We start from the raw sequence: 18,814 nt of genomic DNA on the forward strand, positions 1-18,814 counted from the left end.
GGTGGTGGTGTGTAATGGTGGTGGTGGTGGTGGTGGTGGTGTGTAATGGTGGTGGTGGTGGTGGTGTGTAATGGTGGTGGTGGTGTAATGGTGGTGTAATGGTGGTGGTGGTGGTGGTGGTGGTGGTGGTGGTGGTGGAGGTGTGTAATGGTGGTGGTGGAGGTGTGTAATGGTGGTGGTGGTGGTGGTGTAATGGTGGTGGTGGTGGTGGTGGTGGTGGAGGTGTGTAATGGTGGTGGTGGTGGTGGTGTGTAATGGTGGCGGTGGTGGTGGTGGTGGTGTAATGGGGTGGGGGGGGGGGGGGGGTCCCTTAATACCAACCGAACATTGTTTAAATGTCACAGCCCACCTGAGTGTTGTTATTTATTGTGCATCCCTTCGTGACCAGTGTGTCCATCTCCTGATGGCTACTTACACCAGCATGACAAAGCTCAAGTCATCGCAGGCAGGATTCTTGACCACTGTATAAATGGCTTCCGTAGTCTCAGTCCAATAGAGAACCTTCGGGATGTGGTGGGATGGGAGAGATTCACTTCCTGTCTGTGCCATCATGTCCATGTGAACCAAATCCCCTGAGGAATGTTTCCAGCACCAGGCTGTTCTGAAAGCAAACAGCACTAGCAAGGTGGACCTAATAATAATAACATATACACATTTATTTCTTGCTACAGCTTCGTGCAGCCAGTGGGGAGCAGCCCCACACCACACTCCTGCACACCCCTACACACCTCACTGTCATGTCACCTGTTTTGATATCTCAAGTTCTGATTTAACCACAGTTCCTTTCCTCCCCTGCAAATAGAGTTGAATTCCTGGGTGTAATAGGGTTTGGTATGAGGCTGCATGGGAGCGTTAAATAGTAATCTGCAAAGACCTTTGTCTCCGGGGCTCACAGTGGGTTGGCGCTGAGCGGGAGAATTTGTGATCTAATTTAGGGGCAGTGAGCCGTTCAGTCTTCTCACAGGACGTTTGGCATTGCGACCCGTTCCAGGCTTGTTTGTTTTGGACCGGTGTCACTCCTCGGAACTCGTCCAGGACGGCTGTCCGATTGCCAGCGGAACTGTTGGGAGTGATGGTGTGTGCAAACGCTGAACCTGCATTCAGTCTACTGCAGGAGAAACGCTTTGCATTGTGGGTAGCAACTGCAGATGTCCCAGTGCTGCTCTGCCCTTACACAACCATGCGATCCTTATGTATGTGGAGAGTTTATATGAGGACAACACCTGTAGATGTGCAGAGTGTCTCTAGTTACACGACACATGCATTCCTGTCAAGATAATTAAACAGAAAATGAAGAAAAATTTACGATATAAATGTTGCATTCAAGTTTTATGAGTAGTCTCCAACTGCAGATCCTTTAAAGAACTGGTGGACAACCTCAAACACTACGACTGATAAAATATTGCAGCTTTTATACAGAGGATATCTAATCTGAAGTCTGATAGCAGGTTAGGATGGATGAATGTCTGATACAAGGACGAGCAGCATAATTGGCCATGTTGAGATGGCCATGAAGTCCTGAAATGTGTGAAGTGAATCAGGAGGGCGTGTGCTGCATCATGGCTAACGGCTGCAGATGGGTGCAGATGGGTGCAGACGCACGGCACCTGCCTTTGACCTTTCTTTTTGCTGTATTGTACTCAGTAGTCACATGTGAGCACTTCAGTGGCTTTTATTAATGCCAACCCCCCTGTGTAGGTATCATGTCAGCTGCAATTCTCAGTCTTGAAAATACAAATTCTTGTTTTAGCCCGAAATGCCATAACAATTTACCCCTGCAGTCTACGCTGAGCCCTGCAGTGTCCACTAACCTTTGAAACTTCACCTTTCTGGCACATGTAACCCCAGGCAATGTGGCTTCACCCCCGTCCCAACCCGGGTCAAGGTGGCAGAGAAGAAATCACGGCTTTGTTTCATATGTATCGGATTCTCCACATCAGATAGACCAGTTCCTGCTTTAGGTGGCGTTATCTTTGCTTTGCTTTGTGTTCCATTGTAAGAGGCACCTTGGACATTGAAATCCCAAAGCCCTTGTCTCCGTCTTATGCATCCAGGTCCCTGACCGATGCTCTTCTTGCTGTTTCCTTGTTCTTACATTTTCTCTGCAGACGCGCAAATAAAAAAAAACCCTGACACATAGAAAAATCTATAGGGACATTGGCAAGTCTGTGTATCAGTCATGGTAATTGCTTTGAACATTAGTGAACTGGGTTGTGACTGGACTTTTCACATTGATTTTCACAGCAGTCCTTGCGTTTTAAGCACTTTAACTAGAAAACATGGACTTTTTCAGGCTCACACTGTGTGGTTAGGTTTCTCATATGCATTTACACACACACACACACACACACACACACACACAAAGGCAAAAAGCAATAATGCCTTTGCGTTCTCAAAGGTTGTGTTTATGATGCTCCTCCTCCGATCTTTTTTTTTTTTTCGAGAACTGCACACTGATGTAAACAGATCATTATAAGCAAATGTCAAAGTGCACATGCAAACATTTTGGGTTTAATTTCCCTTCGTCTCTACATGCTTCCATTTCTGTTTTCTTCAAGAAGGCTGTGAGTGCCCTCTGCTGGCAACTGGTTGGTATTACATCTCTCTTGTTCAGATGTATCGCTGCGGACAAAACTTACACCCTCTGTATCTTTCCTCGGACATTAAGGATCTGCAGCATTAGGAAGTAAGTTTCTTTAATGCTTTTATTATGAAGTAAACACAAACAGATGCACTCCATGTATATTTTTTGACTAAATTACTTGAAACATGGAAGCAAATTTCAATGTTAAGGACAATTTCAAGTCCATATAGCAATTAATCCTACAGGAAACAAACACTAGCACCCTGCAGAAGTAAACTGAGAATTAACACAGCCATTTTCATTGTAATAATTTATGATAACAAATTCTTTCTGCTAACCAGTGTATATACAATGGAAGAGTTTAAAATTTGAAATGTGTTAGTTTCTGGTCTCATGCCTTTTTTTCTTGTAATATGTAATAATGTTCTTTGAAACGCACCAGGGAAAAAAAATATTAAATGATCAGTTTAGGTCTTCAGTGGTTTTTCAACACAATTGGATCAGGTGTCTTAATAATCCAATATGCTTGTAAGTATAATGAAGTTATGAGAGAAATCATCACTCATCAACAAATATGTAAGTAAACATGACATGACCCACTGCACCATGACATTTACCCCACCCACCCTGTCTGGCCCCTCCCATTTCCTGTGAATACAGCCTTTCCACTGGCCCTGGGTGCCCGAGCCCCTCCCCTGAGGTGCTGGCCCCACGTTCTCCTCGGATCAGTGCTGACCCTGGATGTGTTTGTGAGGGAAGTGGCAACCGTGTGGGCCCAGTGCAGGAGAACTTACACACCATGCATAGCTCATCTTCATGAAGAGACCTTCAGAGCACATGACAATGACCACATAGTGCAGTGTTAATCAATTAATCAGTATATGAGTGAACAAGGTCAAATCATGGTTGCTGGGGCAACAGTGTTTGGTGGTGGCAGTGAATTAGTAATGATGGGATGTCACGGGGATCTGTATATAAAAAATAAAAAAACGTGGAACTCGTGGAATTTTTAACAGTGAAGGTCAGAAATACTTTTTCTCACGTTAGATGTATTTACCTCAGGCTACCTAATGTATTTACAAATGGGATTGTTTGAAGTGAAAGTGGTATGACTCAACTAGATAAAACAAGTTTGTCCAGAGCTTTCAGTACTGAGCTCTTCACAACTTAAACCATGTTATTTGTAAATTTGAGCACCACCCCCAGCGGGGGGCACTACCACACAGCTGCAGCACAGAGCCGCAAAGTCTCCACAACTCAGCCAGATTACAAGAGCAGCAGGTCACTTCATAGGCCACCTGCTCTAGCCCTTACAATCATTACTGCTCACACAGCACCTCTGTGGCTCACCTTTAACAGCATAAAACGTGTCCTTTCTGGTGTCGGGAATCATTTTCACCGCATCTGCATGTGATCCAAACGTTGGTGCTTATACAAGGCTGATGTGGAAATTTAATCCTGGAACCTGAAGTGTTCTATACGTGTTGGGTTTAATCCTGGAACCTGAAGTGTTCTATACGTGTTGGGTTTAATATTGGAACCTGAAGTGTTCTATACGTGTTGGGTTTAATATTGGAACCTGAAGTGTTCTATACGTGTTGGGTTTAATACTGGAACCTGAAGTGTTCTATACGTGTTGGGTTTAATATTGGAACCTGAAGTGTTCTATACGTGTTGGGTTTAATATTGGAACCTGAAGTGTTCTATACGTGTTGGGTTTAATCCTGGAACCTGAAGTGTTCTATACGTGTTGGGTTTAATATTGGAACCTGAAGTGTTCTATACGTGTTGGGTTTAATATTGGAACCTGAAGTGTTCTATACGTGTTGGGTTTAATATTGGAACCTAAAGTGTTCTATACGTGTTGGGTTTAATACTGGAACAAGGCTGTTGCTGTATGAAGTGTTGGAAGAACCACTTCCACGTGGTTGCCAAGATACAGCCATGCTCCAACATTTCCAGGGTCGTGGAGTGTTGTGGGTCTGGAAGAAGATGCCTCATTACTAGTAAACGCTGCCTGTTTCAGGGGTTTGTCATTATGCTCGACAAGGTTGTCTCCTTTCACCTAGACATGGAAATAGGCTTGTTCATCTTCCTAATACCGAGGGCCTCCAGATCAGAGAGCTGTTTGTCACACGTGCACACGCGAGTGTGGGATCCTTCCTGTGCGGCCCTCACCTGACGGTGCCTCTGCCAGCCAGTGACACGCTGATCGACCTCCACTGCCTCCTCTCTCTCTCTCTCTCTCTCTCTCTCTCTCTCTCTCTCTCTCTCTCTCTCTCTCTCTCGGCTTCCTGCTGCAATCACACACTGAACGAGCAAAGGTCACTCATGGCTTTCCAACCGTAGCTCATATTGATTTACAAATGTAAAGGAATCAGGAACTTCACTGAGTCAGGTGCCGTCACCTTCAGGGGGAGCGTGTGCCGTAGACAACGCGTTAAGCTATGGAAGCCTCGGACTTTACCAGCGTGTTATATTAATAATAATGTACCGCATTAAAGGACAATGTAAAACAAATATAAATGAACATAAGTTGGTCCAATATCTCCCACTCTTTTCACAGTATAGTTATATCAGAATCGTCATGATTGAAAAGCCAGTTTTGCTCACCGCTAATCAGAACGTTAGTAAACCATAAATACATCCTCACCTGGCTGTACGCAAGTCTCTATTTCACACCATGTCTCTGAAGTAGTTACGGCACATCATTTAAATCATGTTTAAGAAAACATGTATGTATGTTTGCATCACAAATTGGTGGGAAAAATGCATACTTAGCTTATCTAAACTGCAGGTCTCATAAATGTAGCATCTGTCATTATCACAAATAAAAGGATTACACATGTGGTAATATCAAAATATATTTTTATTTTGGACTTCTGATTAAAATGAGAACAAATGAATGCAACGCGGGGGGCATGTCGGCGGTCAGAAGAGTGACGGGGAACACCAAGGCTGGCGATGGACCCTGGGGGTGGGGTGGGGGGGACGACGACATTTCCACCCAGAACACCAAGGCTGGCGATGGACCCTGGGGGAGGGGGGAGAGGGGGGGCATCTCCACCCAGAACACTCATCCTGGGCGTGTACTGTACACAGTCTGAGTGGCCAAGTCAAGTTCTCCAACAGTCTTTTTGTTTTTTTTAACTATTTTTAATAGCTACAAAGAAATATGAATTACAAAAGTACTAAAAGAGTACAAAAGTCGTGGGGGAGTGGAGACAATTAAGAATTTTGGTACTGACAAAATGAAAAGAGGTGGGTAAGCAAACAAATTATGCAGAAACAAACAAACAAACAAAAAAAAACAACCTTTCCACGTTCACTGACTAATAGTGTTCAGATGGCAAAGTCCACTTAAAGTAGACGGCTTCATACAGGTCCTCTAAGCACAACACTCTGTATAAAATGTAAGCTTAAAATTAAGCCATTAGCAAGTAAGGCTCATAAAGAGAACGCATGATCCTGGGGGCTGTACAGTAACGACGCCAATGCCCCTATAGGACACCATTAAATAGTGACCTCTTTAAACGCCTTCAAGCTTGAAGAGCAGCTCTGCTCACTTAGTCTGAAGTACTGAAGCTTTCTAGGTTTTTCTAGAACACGGAGTTGTAGAAAACACCCAACACTGAGAAGGGAATCAAAGGGAAGTCTAAAGTATTTTTTGCTTGATCTGGCTGAAGGCCAAGGTTCACGCCCTGCAACAGAAGCACACATGCTGGTCACAGACGATTACCAGGACAGGGTCAGTCATCCTCGCATGCGAAATTAAACCCCTTGAAGGGCATTTATAAAACTGAGTTCAGCTGCAGATTTCTGACATTTAAAATTAGTTTAACTAGTTTAACTAATATTCCCACTTTTAGTTTAGGTCTTCACCCAAGCACTTAGACTTGCCTTAAGTTTCAGGTTTTCATGTGAAAATAAGATATAGTTGTTAGCTATTTTTCACTAGTTTAATCCATTTACTACCCTGTGATAACTGTAAGAAGTGTTAATAAACTACACCACCCGTTACCTGACCTCCACTCTCCACTGAGTGCTCTGATGGAGCGTCTCCATGTCCACGCCTCAGGTACGCTCACACGATGGATGGTTGTATGCAGACGGGGTTCTCAGTATTGGATTTTTAAAAATAAAAAAGCTAAAGCGCACAAGCCAGTACAAACTCCTCATTAGTGAAGGAGTCTGTTCGTGTACTGTGGAGTAGTGAACCTTCAAATGTCACACTGTGAACACCACTGCGTGCGATTACTGTGGACTGCTGCGGTCAGATGATACACACCAAGCGTCTAAAGGCCGAGGTGATCTCTCTATGCCTTCACTCACAGTTCCAATTAACAAAATAAGTCTTGCGTGGAAATCTGTTCAGACACAAACAGAGGCCTTGTGTGCTTGTGTAGCAAGCAGGCCTTTGACAGATGGACACACATACTGACGCAGGTGTTTGCTGGAGTCTCCAGTCAGTACTACAATAAGTTAAACTGTTCAGTCAAGCATTACTATGACTTTCATTTAGTGGATTTCCACTAAACTGGTAAAGGAAACTCCATAAAATACCTAGACGACCCTAGAGAAGAACTGTTTCACAAGAACTGTTTCACAAGAACTGTTTCACAAGTCTTGAAAAAAGAAAAAACAAAAAACGGTGTGAAACTTAAAGCAAGTCTTCCCTTTTCGTCTAGACACTCAAGAAAGGACACAGCATGCCCAATGATAGCTTTCAGGCATACTGTTCAGAACTCATTTTTACAAGAAGCACATATCTCCTCTGAATGCAAACATCCTCTGAATGTTCTTCATGGAACAGTTAACACTGTGTTGCTCCATCAGCACCACACAAACAAAACATAATCCCTTTACATTTGTGGACCTGTTATTTTAAATGTCTAGTTCAGTTCAGAAGTGTACGTCTCTTTTGGAAAAACAACAACCAAATCCTAAAAGACTGCATTTGGACGTCAACAGATAAAACCAAAGGATCAGCCACAAAGGAAGAATAAAGAAAATTTAAACGTCTTCAAGTTCCCCCACTGTTTTTTAAACCACAAAATGTACCAAAAGACTTTCAAGAACTGTATCTGTGACAAAAATGAGAGACGAATTCTTCATGCAGCTGTGACTTTAAAAACGTAGACGTTGAAAAAGAGACGGAGCAAGTGAGAAAACACAAAAGCTGAAGAACGAAATCAGACGTGCACACTGAAATGGAACTAACAACCAAGATTAAAGTCTTTTCACTCCTTTATTTTGATGAGATTGGTTTGAAGAACAAATAGTAAAATATCTTCCAAATTTGGTAAATATACCAGTCCGTGTGGGATTATTTTTTTCCTCTTCTGGTTTTTGTAGGTCTCCCCACCGCTCTTACTTACAAACAGCGCCTCCTGTGGCTCGGGCTGGAATCATTTCCGTTGCGTTTCCTCTGCCGTGTCGGGGTGCGTGTCTGTCTGTCTCTTGGTGTCCTGGATGGCCATGGTACGACAGGGACTGAAGCAGTACGTGGAGCAGGGACAGTCATTTTGGCTATGTACACATTCATAGTCGGTCCATGGCTTCCAGCGAGCAGCGTTATTTCCTCAGATCTAATACACAAACCTAAAAAAATTTAAAAGAAAACACATTTCAAGACATTTCGAGACATTACGTGTACCATAACACATTTAGGCTCAAACATATCAGATGTGGGAGGAACAGGAAGTGGAACGGGAAGTGAGGAAGTCTGGACTCACAGAGCCGTCCGATGCACTTGCCCCCACTTTGTCACCGCCTGCATTCCAGCAGACCTCGAAAATGCCCCCTGTGCCCCTGTAGCTGTGAACCAACGCGCCCGTCTGTGGAAACCAGAGAACAAGCTGCTAGTCCTGCCAACAAGCTTCCCATTGATGACGCAATCACACCACAACACCCTTCAGTGTAGTCAACAAAAATAACGATGTTTTGCTCACACTTAGATGCTCAATGTGTATATTCATTTACATAAATCAAATCATTAAAACCAAATCTAGTAATTTCCTACAGCAACAATAGTAGCGAGTAAGTTTTCTTAAGTGAAATTATTCCACCTTCCAGCCAGTCAGACACTAGTGGAGAAAATGTGATTGCGGCTGCTTCACACGTTATGGATTTGAATAAAATATTTCCTGAAGGTTCTGTGTGATATCCGTAGCCTCAGTCTGGATTCACACATACTGCCAAATGTTTTATCAGCAGGTAATGTCTGATTTTCAGTCCAACCACAAGCCCAGACATGAAAGCAATCCTGCAACCGTTCACTGTTTAAAGCTACAGTTAGGTGTTTTTTCTTGGTTTTCTGTGCCTGAAAGCACATTCTACCCCTTAATCCAGCTTTAATACCCCCATCATGGCGCTGTCTGTGCTAGGCAGCTGCGGGTTAGCGGGAGCGTCTCACCTGTGTGTTCCAGATGTGGACACACTTGTCGAAGGATCCACTGGCCAGGTGACGGCCGTCGGGACTGAAGGCCACGCTGTACACTGGCTCCTGGTGTTTGGTTAACGTGTGGATGCAAATGCCTCTGTCCACGTCCCATAGCCGAACGGTGGAGTCGAAGGATGCGCTGGAGGAAGAGGAAGCACATGAACCAACCGCGCCAGTGTGTGGAGAAACGGGTCTCCTGCCGGCTGATATGGACGTGGCGTGAGACTGACGTGAGACTGGCGTGAGTCTGACGTGAGACTGACGTGAGTCTGACGTGAGACTGGCGTGAGACTGGCGTGAGACTGACGTGAGACTGGCGTGAGACTGACGTGAGACTGACGTGAGACTGACGTGGAGGTACCTGGCGAGCATGAGGTTGGCGTTGGGATTGTTGGTCCCTGGGCCAGTCGGGCTCCATTTGATAGTGTAAATTTCTTTGCTGTGAGCTTGTAAGTCATGAACACATGTATCCTGCTTCATACTCCAGATCTACAAACAAACACAGAGCCCACTGCTTTCAAAAACAGCCAGGGAGGATTGACTGGTGTTGGACCAGCACTACGAAACCGTCTGCAAACAGACCTGGCCACACCGGGGCCGGCCCCTACCTTGAGCGTCATGTCATCAGAACAGGAGGCCAGCAGGTTACCGGTCGGATCCCATTTGATTGCGTTCACCTCGTTCTGGGGGGGAGGAGAGAGAGAGGGCAGGGTTGGTGCTAGGAGACGGGGGGGAGCACGGCGGACTCTTTGGCCCAGCAGGGCACGGGTGTGGCGGAAGGACGTTCTTACTGTGTGTCCTTGGAATGTTTTGATGGGTCGGTCCTGGCTGAGCTTGCACACGTGGATGCACATGTCGGTGCTGCAGGAGGCGAAGGTGTTATTGCTCTGCCAGTCCACGTCCAGGGCTGGAGCTGCGGACGGACGGAGAAGACTGGCTGTAGTTCCGCACCAGTTTACAGAAAAACACGCACCAGCTAGGACACGCACGCCGTTTGTTAGCTTCGCTAAGCGGCCATGCACTTTTGCTTCAAAGCCTCTTTGCGTCTGTTTGGCGCGTACTGCGTGGGACGCGTGCTGAGAGTGGCGTGGTGCGTGGGCGGGGCCTGAGAGTGGCGTGGTGCTTGGGCGGGGCCCGAGGGTACCTGAGTGGAAGGGGAACTGCTGCTTGGCCTCTCCCGTGTGAGCGTCCCAGATAATCGTTGTCTGAAACACACACGGAATTGCCGTTCACTATTCACATTTACCACTGATCGACACTCAGCTTGGCGGCCGTCTCTGCACATACCTTGTCTACGCCGGCGCTAAGGATGAAGTTGCCTTTTTTGTTCCATTTCAACGCAAATATAGGGCCCTTGTGTTGGCCCAGGGTGCTGGCGAGATTACCTGCAGCACAAGTCATCTAAGCGTCACTACGACGGCACAACAAACCGCTGCTGTTGCACAAAGCCAAAAGGCGGCCACACTCACCATCTTTAGTCCATATTCTGGCAAACCCATCATAGGATCCTGTGGCTAATAATGTGCCCTCGCTCTGTGAAACGGAATAACAGACATGTCAGTGGCTCCCGGTAGCCTCGCAAAGCCCAAAGCCACTGGAGGTTCACGAGAGCCGTCTGGAACGGCACTCACATTCCAGTCTAGTGATGTCACGTCTTTGTTGCTGGGAACGTCCTGGCCGCCCTCTCGTATGCAGTGCCTGAGCACCAGCTGCGTGGAACCACTGGTGCTGTTCTCACTCAGGTTCCATATGCGGGCAGTAGAGTCCCCTGACCTACATGGAGGGAGAGAGGGAGGGAGGGAATGAGAGAGAGAGGGAGAGGAGTATAGAGAGAGAGAAAGAGGGAGGGAGAGAGAGAGAGGGAGGGAGGGAGGGAATGAGAGTGAGGGAACAGGCTGGTTTTCTTTTCCCACTTCCTTACAAATAAATAAATAAGGTATAACCGTGGTGTGGTCAATGTTATGTATGTGCGTGCACACACACGCACACACACACACATACACCTTCTTCAACTCATCAGCTTGTTATCAGGTTTAAGAGGTGCATTTGAACAGAGGAATCAACAAACTGCTGGACTCCAGCCCACTAGGCTGGGCACCCCACCTAGATTGAGTTAACAGATGATAGAAGGTCTGACAAGGAGAGCCTGCTGGAACAGTCCAGCAGGGAGATGTGGTGGGAGGGGACGGGTCCAAAGGGGAGGGGCTGGACTCAGAGGGGAGGGGCCATGTTCAGAGGGGAGGGGCCGGGTTCAGAGGGGAGGGGTGGTTCGCGAGGGTAACAGTTGGTGAGGAACTGACCCTGAAGCAAGCAGGTCACTGACAGGGTTCCACGCACAGATGAACACCTCGGATTCGTGACCTCTGAGCACCATGGCTTTGCTTTGAGGGATCTCCACGTCCACGTCCACCTCCATCATGTCTGCGTGGTTATCTGCACAGAGCGCAACAGACAGAACAGGGCATTTGTCCCAGCGCACAGATGGCTGCCCCCCACCGTGGGCTCGGTGGACGTTCAGCCTCCAGTCAGACTCCTCAGTGTGAGCGGACACAGCCTGCTAGTATCAGAGATACAGTGTTTAAATCATTTCCCTTTTAGCGCTCCACCACTTCTGATGCATTTTAATGTTTTTTGAACATTCAAATAATAGCACTGGCTCGTTTGATAACTTCCATTAATGTAATCATGCTTTCCTCTCCTCCTTAGCAGTACGAATCAGTGGAAATAGACCAGCCCACAGCTGGAGAGGCAGGCTGGTCAGGGGTGGCGTGGCCGGCTCACTCGGTAAGGCGTGGGCGCCGTTCTCCTCTCCGTTGGCCGTGTTCTCTCCGTTTTTGGTGCCGCCCTGCAGGTTGGTGCTGGTGGCGGGGGGCGCGGCCGCGGCCGCCTGCAGTGCCATCTTGTCCCGGTACGCCTGCTGCCTCGTCTGCACCACGTCCGGCATCACCGCGTCGATCAGCGACAGCGACTCGATCGGCCGGCCATCGAACAGCGTGCCGTCCTGCACACGGGACGGTTAGATACCGATAACCGAATGACCGAAGGGCAGAACACACACACACACACACACACACACACACACGGTTGGGCCGGAGAAGCGTGGGCGGGTCCTCACCTCGTTGATGCTGACCTCAGCCTCCACATACTGCAGGCCCTTCTGGATGATGGAGATGAGGGCGGCAGGGGGCACCAGGGCGCCGTTGATGTTGGACTGGCTGATGTGGCTCTCTATGCCGAACGTGAAGGCTGAGTGGGAGAACCCTGCCGGTGGGGACGAGGAGACACGTCAACGTGTGTGTGTGTGTGTGTGTGTGTGTGTGTGTGTGTGTGTGTGTGTGTGTGTGTGTGTGTGTGTGTGTGTGTGTGTGTGTGTGAACCTCACAGAGAGGCATGTAGTGTGACCTCCGTATCCCTGAGGCTTTGCTGTGCAACACTGGGACAAAAACAGAAACCCGATTCTTGACCAGACGCGGCTCTGTTTAAACAGCACCGGTGTGAACCTGTTTACGTGGCACATGTGAAGCCTGGTGTCAATCTTCATGTATGTAAACATGTAAACATACCTGACTCCTGTAGGTATCTGTACACCAGGAAGTTGACCTCATCACTGCTTATGCTCATCTTTACACGAGCTTACACCATGAGGTCAGCACAGAGGACACAGGCCTGCAAGAAACACCAGCAGACACCTGTGAGACCCACTGTGCAAAAGAAGCCAATAACCGGCCCATTACAGTAATAATATTGAGCAGGATGCAAACAAAAGGTTTCTGCTCTGAGGATTCTCAGCATCAGATGGTGTGTTAAAAAAAGGCTCCTGTGCTGTTAAACTGGGTTAACAGATCTCCCTGCCAAGAGAGACGTGGTCGCCTGGCAGGGTACAGAAGTGAATAGTACAGTTCTTTCTCCCCATAGCTCAATAACAAGCTGCACTTCCACAAGTCACCATTACAAGGTGGTGGCACTGTTGTATCAAAATCGCTAAGAACGGCAAACCCAAGACTATAAGGGAGTCTATTTTTACACCGAGTTACTTGAAAATGTGTGGCTCTACTGAACTTGACACTTACATTTGGCCCAGTGGGCTCACTGGTGCCAGTGCCAGTGTGTCAATAAAATTAACTACCCTGATCCATCTGATAGCGTAGATCACTTTTACTGGGGATGTACCAATATGAAAATTCTGATGCAATACAGATATTATTACCATTTTCATTGTTTATATGTGACACAGATATCTGTATTTAGCATTTAGCACATATAAGTATAAATATCATTTGAATGAAAGCTGTCATACAGTAAAAAGAAACTGGTACTGTAACCTTCAGTAATCCTTGTTCAGTAGGTTATAGTTTAGAAGTGGGATGTCATAACACTGGTAAGATACATAATTGATAAAGACGAAATTACAAAATCATACATACTGCTCAGTGAACTGACTAAGAATTACCATAAACTGGTAGCAAATAGTGCAATATTGTCTTTTCTGTAATAAAAGAACAAGCTTCCCACTAAGGTACACCAAACTAAAACTTCAGTGCTCCAAAGTGGTGTTAACTGGGTGAAAATGTGATGACCTGCAACCATCTAGAGCCGTTCTGGTGAAGAACTTGGCCTACAGCTGAGATAATCCGGCTGTGTGAATGAATGGTTAACCAGTAACACAGCTGACCAAATCTAGTCGCACAATTGCTTGGTTTTATACAAAGCTCTACGGATCCTCTGTACGGATGATTCATAGCAGTGATGGGCAAAGATGATTCCACTAACCCATCCCATTAAATCTGTCTGGAAATGCTTGAAACATCAGGACAGCCTACACAGGCTTGACACCAATCTCCTAACAGCAGTATCACTGTGATCTTCACTACAGAGACCCAATCTTCCATTCACTCCAGTCTTCACTAGAGACTTAACCCTGTCTCCCAACAGTAGCATCACTCCAGGCTTCACTAGAGACTTAACCCTGTCTCCCAACAGTAGCATCACTACAGTCTTCACTAGAGACTTAACCCTGTCTCCCAACAGTAGCATCACTACAGTCTTCACTAGAGACTTAACCCTGTCTCCCAACAGTAGCATCACTACAGTCTTCACTAGAGACTTAACCCTGTCTCCCAACAGCAGCGTCACTCCAGTCTTCACTAGAGACTTAACCCTGTCTCCCAACAGTAGCATCACTACAGTCTTCACTAGAGACTTAACCCTGTCTCCCAACAGTAGCATCACTACAGTCTTCACTAGAGACTTAACCCTGTCTCCCAACAGTAGCATCACTAGTCTTCACTAGAGACTTAACCCTGTCTCCCAACAGTAGCATCACTACAGTCTTCACTAGAGACTTAACCCTGTCTCCCAACAGTAGCATCACTACAGTCTTCACTAGAGACTTAACCCTGTCTCCCAACAGTAGCGTCACTACAGTCTTCACTAGAGACTTAACCCTGTCTCCCAACAGTAGCATCACTACAGTCTTCACTAGAGACTTAACCCTGTCTCCCAACAGTAGCATCACTAGTCTTCACTAGAGACTTAACCCTGTCTCCCAACAGTAGCATCACTACAGTCTTCACTAGAGACTTAACCCTGTCTCCCAACAGTAGCATCACTACAGTCTTCACTAGAGACTTAACCCTGTCTCCCAACAGTAGCATCACTAGTCTTCACTAGAGACTTAATCCTGTCTCCCAACAGTAGCATCACTACAGTCTTCACTAGAGACTTAACCCTGTCTCCCAACAGTAGCATCACTACAGTCTTCACTAGAGACTTAACCCTCTCTCCCAACAGTAGCATCACTATAGTCTTCACTAGAGACTTAACCCTGTCTCCCAACAGTAGCATCATTACAGTCTTCACTAGAGACTTAACCCTGTCTCCCAACAGTAGCATCACTACAGTCTTCACTAGAGACTTAACCCTGTCTCCCAACAGTAGCATCACTACAGTCTTCACTAGAGACTTAACCCTGTCTCCCAACAGTAGCATCACTACAGTCTTCACTAGAGACTTAACCCTGTCTCCCAACAGTAGCATCACTACAGTCTTCACTAGAGACTTAACCCTGTCTCCCAACAGCAGCGTCACTCCAGTCTTCACTAGAGACTTAACCCTGTCTCCCAACAGTAGCATCACTACAGTCTTCACTAGAGACTTAACCCTGTCTCCCAACAGTAGCATCACTACAGTCTTCACTAGAGACTTAACCCTGTCTCCCAACAGTAGCATCACTAGTCTTCACTAGAGACTTAACCCTGTCTCCCAACAGTAGCATCACTACAGTCTTCACTAGAGACTTAACGCTGTCTCCCAACAGTAGCATCACTACAGTCTTCACTAGAGACTTAACCCTGTCTCCCAACAGTAGCATCACTACAGTCTTCACTAGAGACTTAACCCTGTCTCCCAACAGTAGCATCACTAGTCTTCACTAGAGACTTAATCCTGTCTCCCAACAGTAGCATCACTACAGTCTTCACTAGAGACTTAACCCTGTCTCCCAACAGTAGCATCACTACAGTCTTCACTAGAGACTTAACCCTGTCTCCCAACAGTAGCATCACTACAGTCTTCACTAGAGACTTAACCCTGTCTCCCAACAGTAGCATCACTACAGTCTTCACTAGAGACTTAACCCTGTCTCCCAACAGCAGCGTCACTCCAGTCTTCACTAGAGACTTAACCCTGTCTCCCAACAGCAGCATCACTCCAGTCTTCACTAGAGACTTAACCCTGTCTCCCAACAGTAGCATCACTACAGTCTTCACTAGAGACTTAACCCTGTCTCCCAACAGTAGCGTCACTCCAGTCTTCACTAGAGACTTAATCCTGTCTCCCAACAGTAGCATCACTACAGTCTTCACTAGAGACTTAACCCTGTCTCCCAACAGTAGCGTCACTCCAGTCTTCACTAGAGACTTAACCCTGTCTCCCAACAGTAGCATCACTACAGTCTTCACTAGAGACTTAACCCTGTCTCCCAACAGTAGCATCACTCCAGTCTTCACTAGAGACTTAACCCTGTCTCCCAACAGTAGCATCACTACAGTCTTCACTAGAGACTTAACCCTGTCTCCCAACAGCAGCGTCACTCCAGTCTTCACTAGAGACTTAACCCTGTCTCCCAACAGTAGCATCACTACAGTCTTCACTAGAGACTTAACCCTGTCTCCCAACAGCAGCGTCACTCGTCTTCACTAGAGACTTAATGCTGTCTCCCAACAGTATCATCACTACAGTCTTCACTAGAGACTTAACCCTGTCTCCCAACAGTAGCATCACTACAGTCTTCACTAGAGACTTAACCCTGTCTCCCAACAGTAGCATCACTAGTCTTCACTAGAGACTTAACCCTGTCTCCCAACAGTAGCATCACTACAGTCTTCACTAGAGACTTAACCCTGTCTCCCAACAGTAGCATCACTACAGTCTGCTTCACTACAGAACTGACACCTGCCCTCCCCTGCAGGAAGGCAAATATAGCTCAGAAACAATGACGTCCAGATTAAAAGGCTATTAAAGCACAAATCACATTAAAATCAAAACATGTCTAATAACTCCTTGTAGAACAGGGGTGTTTGTTGGATTAATGAGCAGTGGTTCTTTCAGGAGTGGGTTCTGTTCTGGTTTGTACTTCCAAGAAAGTCATCAGAACCAGTGTTAGAGACCGGGCTGCATTTGTGCCAGTTCTTGTTGGAGTCAAGGGTGTGCCGTCAATAAAAGGCGTGGTCAATAGAAGGCGTGGTCTAGCATGCCACAGACATACAGTGGTTCACCTGCAAAAAGCAACCATTGCTGATAAGATGGATAATAATTCTATTAACAGGTATTGAACAATGTTAATATAACGTTGTTTGGTGGAGGTGAAGCACAACAAATCGTGGCTCTTCAGTGAACCAGTTTGTGCTTGAGCAGCCCGGTGAACAACGACAACAAACCCAGACTGTTGTGGATCATTCCTAGTGAAGGAGAATGAGTATATTGTGCTCTGTGTTGAGGAAGGTGATGATGTGCAGTGTTGTAGGGACCAAGAGTGGCATGATGATGAACACCACCATTCTGGCAAATGGCTGCACAGAATGGTGCACATTGTGTGACTCTGACAGGGACTCTGACAATGGTACAGTGTCCTATGATGTTCATTACAGTATTGTACAGTATGAAATAGGCATAATGTTGTCAATGCTGTGTGGCCAGACACTGGACTATCACTGAGTGGATATCAGAGCATATAAGTCCTAGTGCAGTTGTTTCACACAGCCACTGGCCCGGACACTCACTGAATGGATGTTGCTGATGTCGATGTTGTCAGTAATGATGTGCTGTTGTAGTTGACGGAAACGTATGCTGGTGTTTGTTCTGACCATATTGCCTATTCTGAGGGATAGTCTAGCAAAAACATGATGTAGTATGTATAGAGAATAGATGTACTTATCTATTCTTATTTTACAGTTTCTTGCAAATGCTAATACACAATTTCTGAAAGCATGTCTCTTTTTGTCAAAACTTAACACACAACAGGCAAAACATCTCACACTTTTGGAAAAAGCAAACACTTTCAACACATTTCAACCAAAACTCTTTCAACTCTTGCCAATTCTACACAAATATCAGATGAACAGGCTTTCAGATATATATGTGACTATACACTGATATAACAAATGGAAAACACTACTACCATGTGTACCATGTGTTTGTGTTCAGTTTGTAGTCTTCTATAAAGGTCTGTCAGAAGTCCAGAAAAAATATTCACAAATATAGAGGTTATTTCTACATATTCCGTACATTTACACAATGAAGTAAAACACAATTACAATGGGAAGGTTTTTGTTTGTTTGTTTTACATGAACACTACAGCGACAAATGCTGTATATACTGTAAACACATGAACAACAACAATGACAAAAAAGAAAAACAAAAAGACAAAATAACCTCAAGCTTCCTCCGTCACCTGCTGAATGTATTTGAACTGGGGGGGTTGGCGGCCACCTCTCTGCCAAAAATAACTCAACAGCAATGGAGAGTTTGGTGGAGGTGACGCACAATAAATTGAGGATGTTCAGTGAACCAGTTTGTACTTGAGCAGCCCGGTGAACCAAACCCAGACTGTTCAGGTTCATCCCCAGAACCGTGTTGAGGAAGGTGATGATGAGCAGTGTTGTAGGGACCAAGAGTGGCATGATGATGAACACCACCATTCTGGCACATGGCTGCACACCTTGTGTGATGCTACCATGCTGCCAGGGACTCTGACAATGGTAGTATGTATAGAGGATAGGTCTACTTATCCATTCTCATTTTTAAATGTCTGGATGATGCTACAGTGTAGCAGCACAGATTCGGTTAGACTGCCTTCAGAAAACCCAACACATGGTTGACCACAGGGTCAACCAAAGTGGCTGATCTCATCCGTTATTGTTCCTCATCCTCTTCCTCGTTCTCGTCCTCTTCATTGTCATCTCTATGCAGTATTGGTATCCATTGATGTGCAAACCAGGATTTGCTACTTGTGGCCTCTTTATACACATGGCTTTCAGTTTTGAATATTGTGTCTTATGTAAAGAACTGTGTTTAATGTTTTGCAAAAAGTGTGTTTTAGAATTTCTAAATGAGTGTAAGGCAGAGAATGTGGTTAAGGTTTAGCACACCAGGTCAATAGATAAGCTACATGGGTTAGTGTTTTCAAAAACTGTGACGTAAGGACCACTTTTGGGGTCTTAGCATCTGCAATAAACTGTAAGCGTTTACGTTTGTCATTCGTTGCTTTTCCTTTTCACAATAGCCAAAAG

General features: G+C 45.9%; 1 protein-coding gene across 2 annotated transcripts in view; it reads right to left on the minus strand.

The window, feature by feature from the left end:
* Nucleotides 1–7,818: 7,818 nt before the first annotated feature.
* Nucleotides 7,819–18,814, minus strand: part of tbl1xr1a (TBL1X/Y related 1a) — a 45,002-nt gene continuing 34,006 nt past the window's right edge. For both annotated transcript variants that reach the window (XM_077023409.1, XM_077023408.1), the window contains 14 exons: nt 12,590–12,692; nt 12,142–12,287; nt 11,808–12,027; nt 11,327–11,459; nt 10,658–10,799; nt 10,496–10,559; nt 10,314–10,411; nt 10,171–10,231; nt 9,818–9,939; nt 9,635–9,709; nt 9,388–9,515; nt 9,000–9,165; nt 8,320–8,421; nt 7,819–8,185 (listed from right to left, as the gene is read on the minus strand). In XM_077023409.1, the coding sequence (XP_076879524.1) occupies nt 8,159–8,185; nt 8,320–8,421; nt 9,000–9,165; nt 9,388–9,515; nt 9,635–9,709; nt 9,818–9,939; nt 10,171–10,231; nt 10,314–10,411; nt 10,496–10,559; nt 10,658–10,799; nt 11,327–11,459; nt 11,808–12,027; nt 12,142–12,287; nt 12,590–12,647 (1,542 nt within the window). In that variant the 5' untranslated portion in view covers nt 12,648–12,692 and the 3' untranslated portion in view covers nt 7,819–8,158. The remainder of the gene's footprint in view (nt 8,186–8,319; nt 8,422–8,999; nt 9,166–9,387; nt 9,516–9,634; nt 9,710–9,817; nt 9,940–10,170; nt 10,232–10,313; nt 10,412–10,495; nt 10,560–10,657; nt 10,800–11,326; nt 11,460–11,807; nt 12,028–12,141; nt 12,288–12,589; nt 12,693–18,814) is intronic.

Source organism: Brachyhypopomus gauderio, chromosome 12, assembly GCF_052324685.1.
Source record: "Brachyhypopomus gauderio isolate BG-103 chromosome 12, BGAUD_0.2, whole genome shotgun sequence".
In the NCBI taxonomy this organism is placed as follows: Eukaryota; Metazoa; Chordata; class Actinopteri; order Gymnotiformes; family Hypopomidae; genus Brachyhypopomus; species Brachyhypopomus gauderio.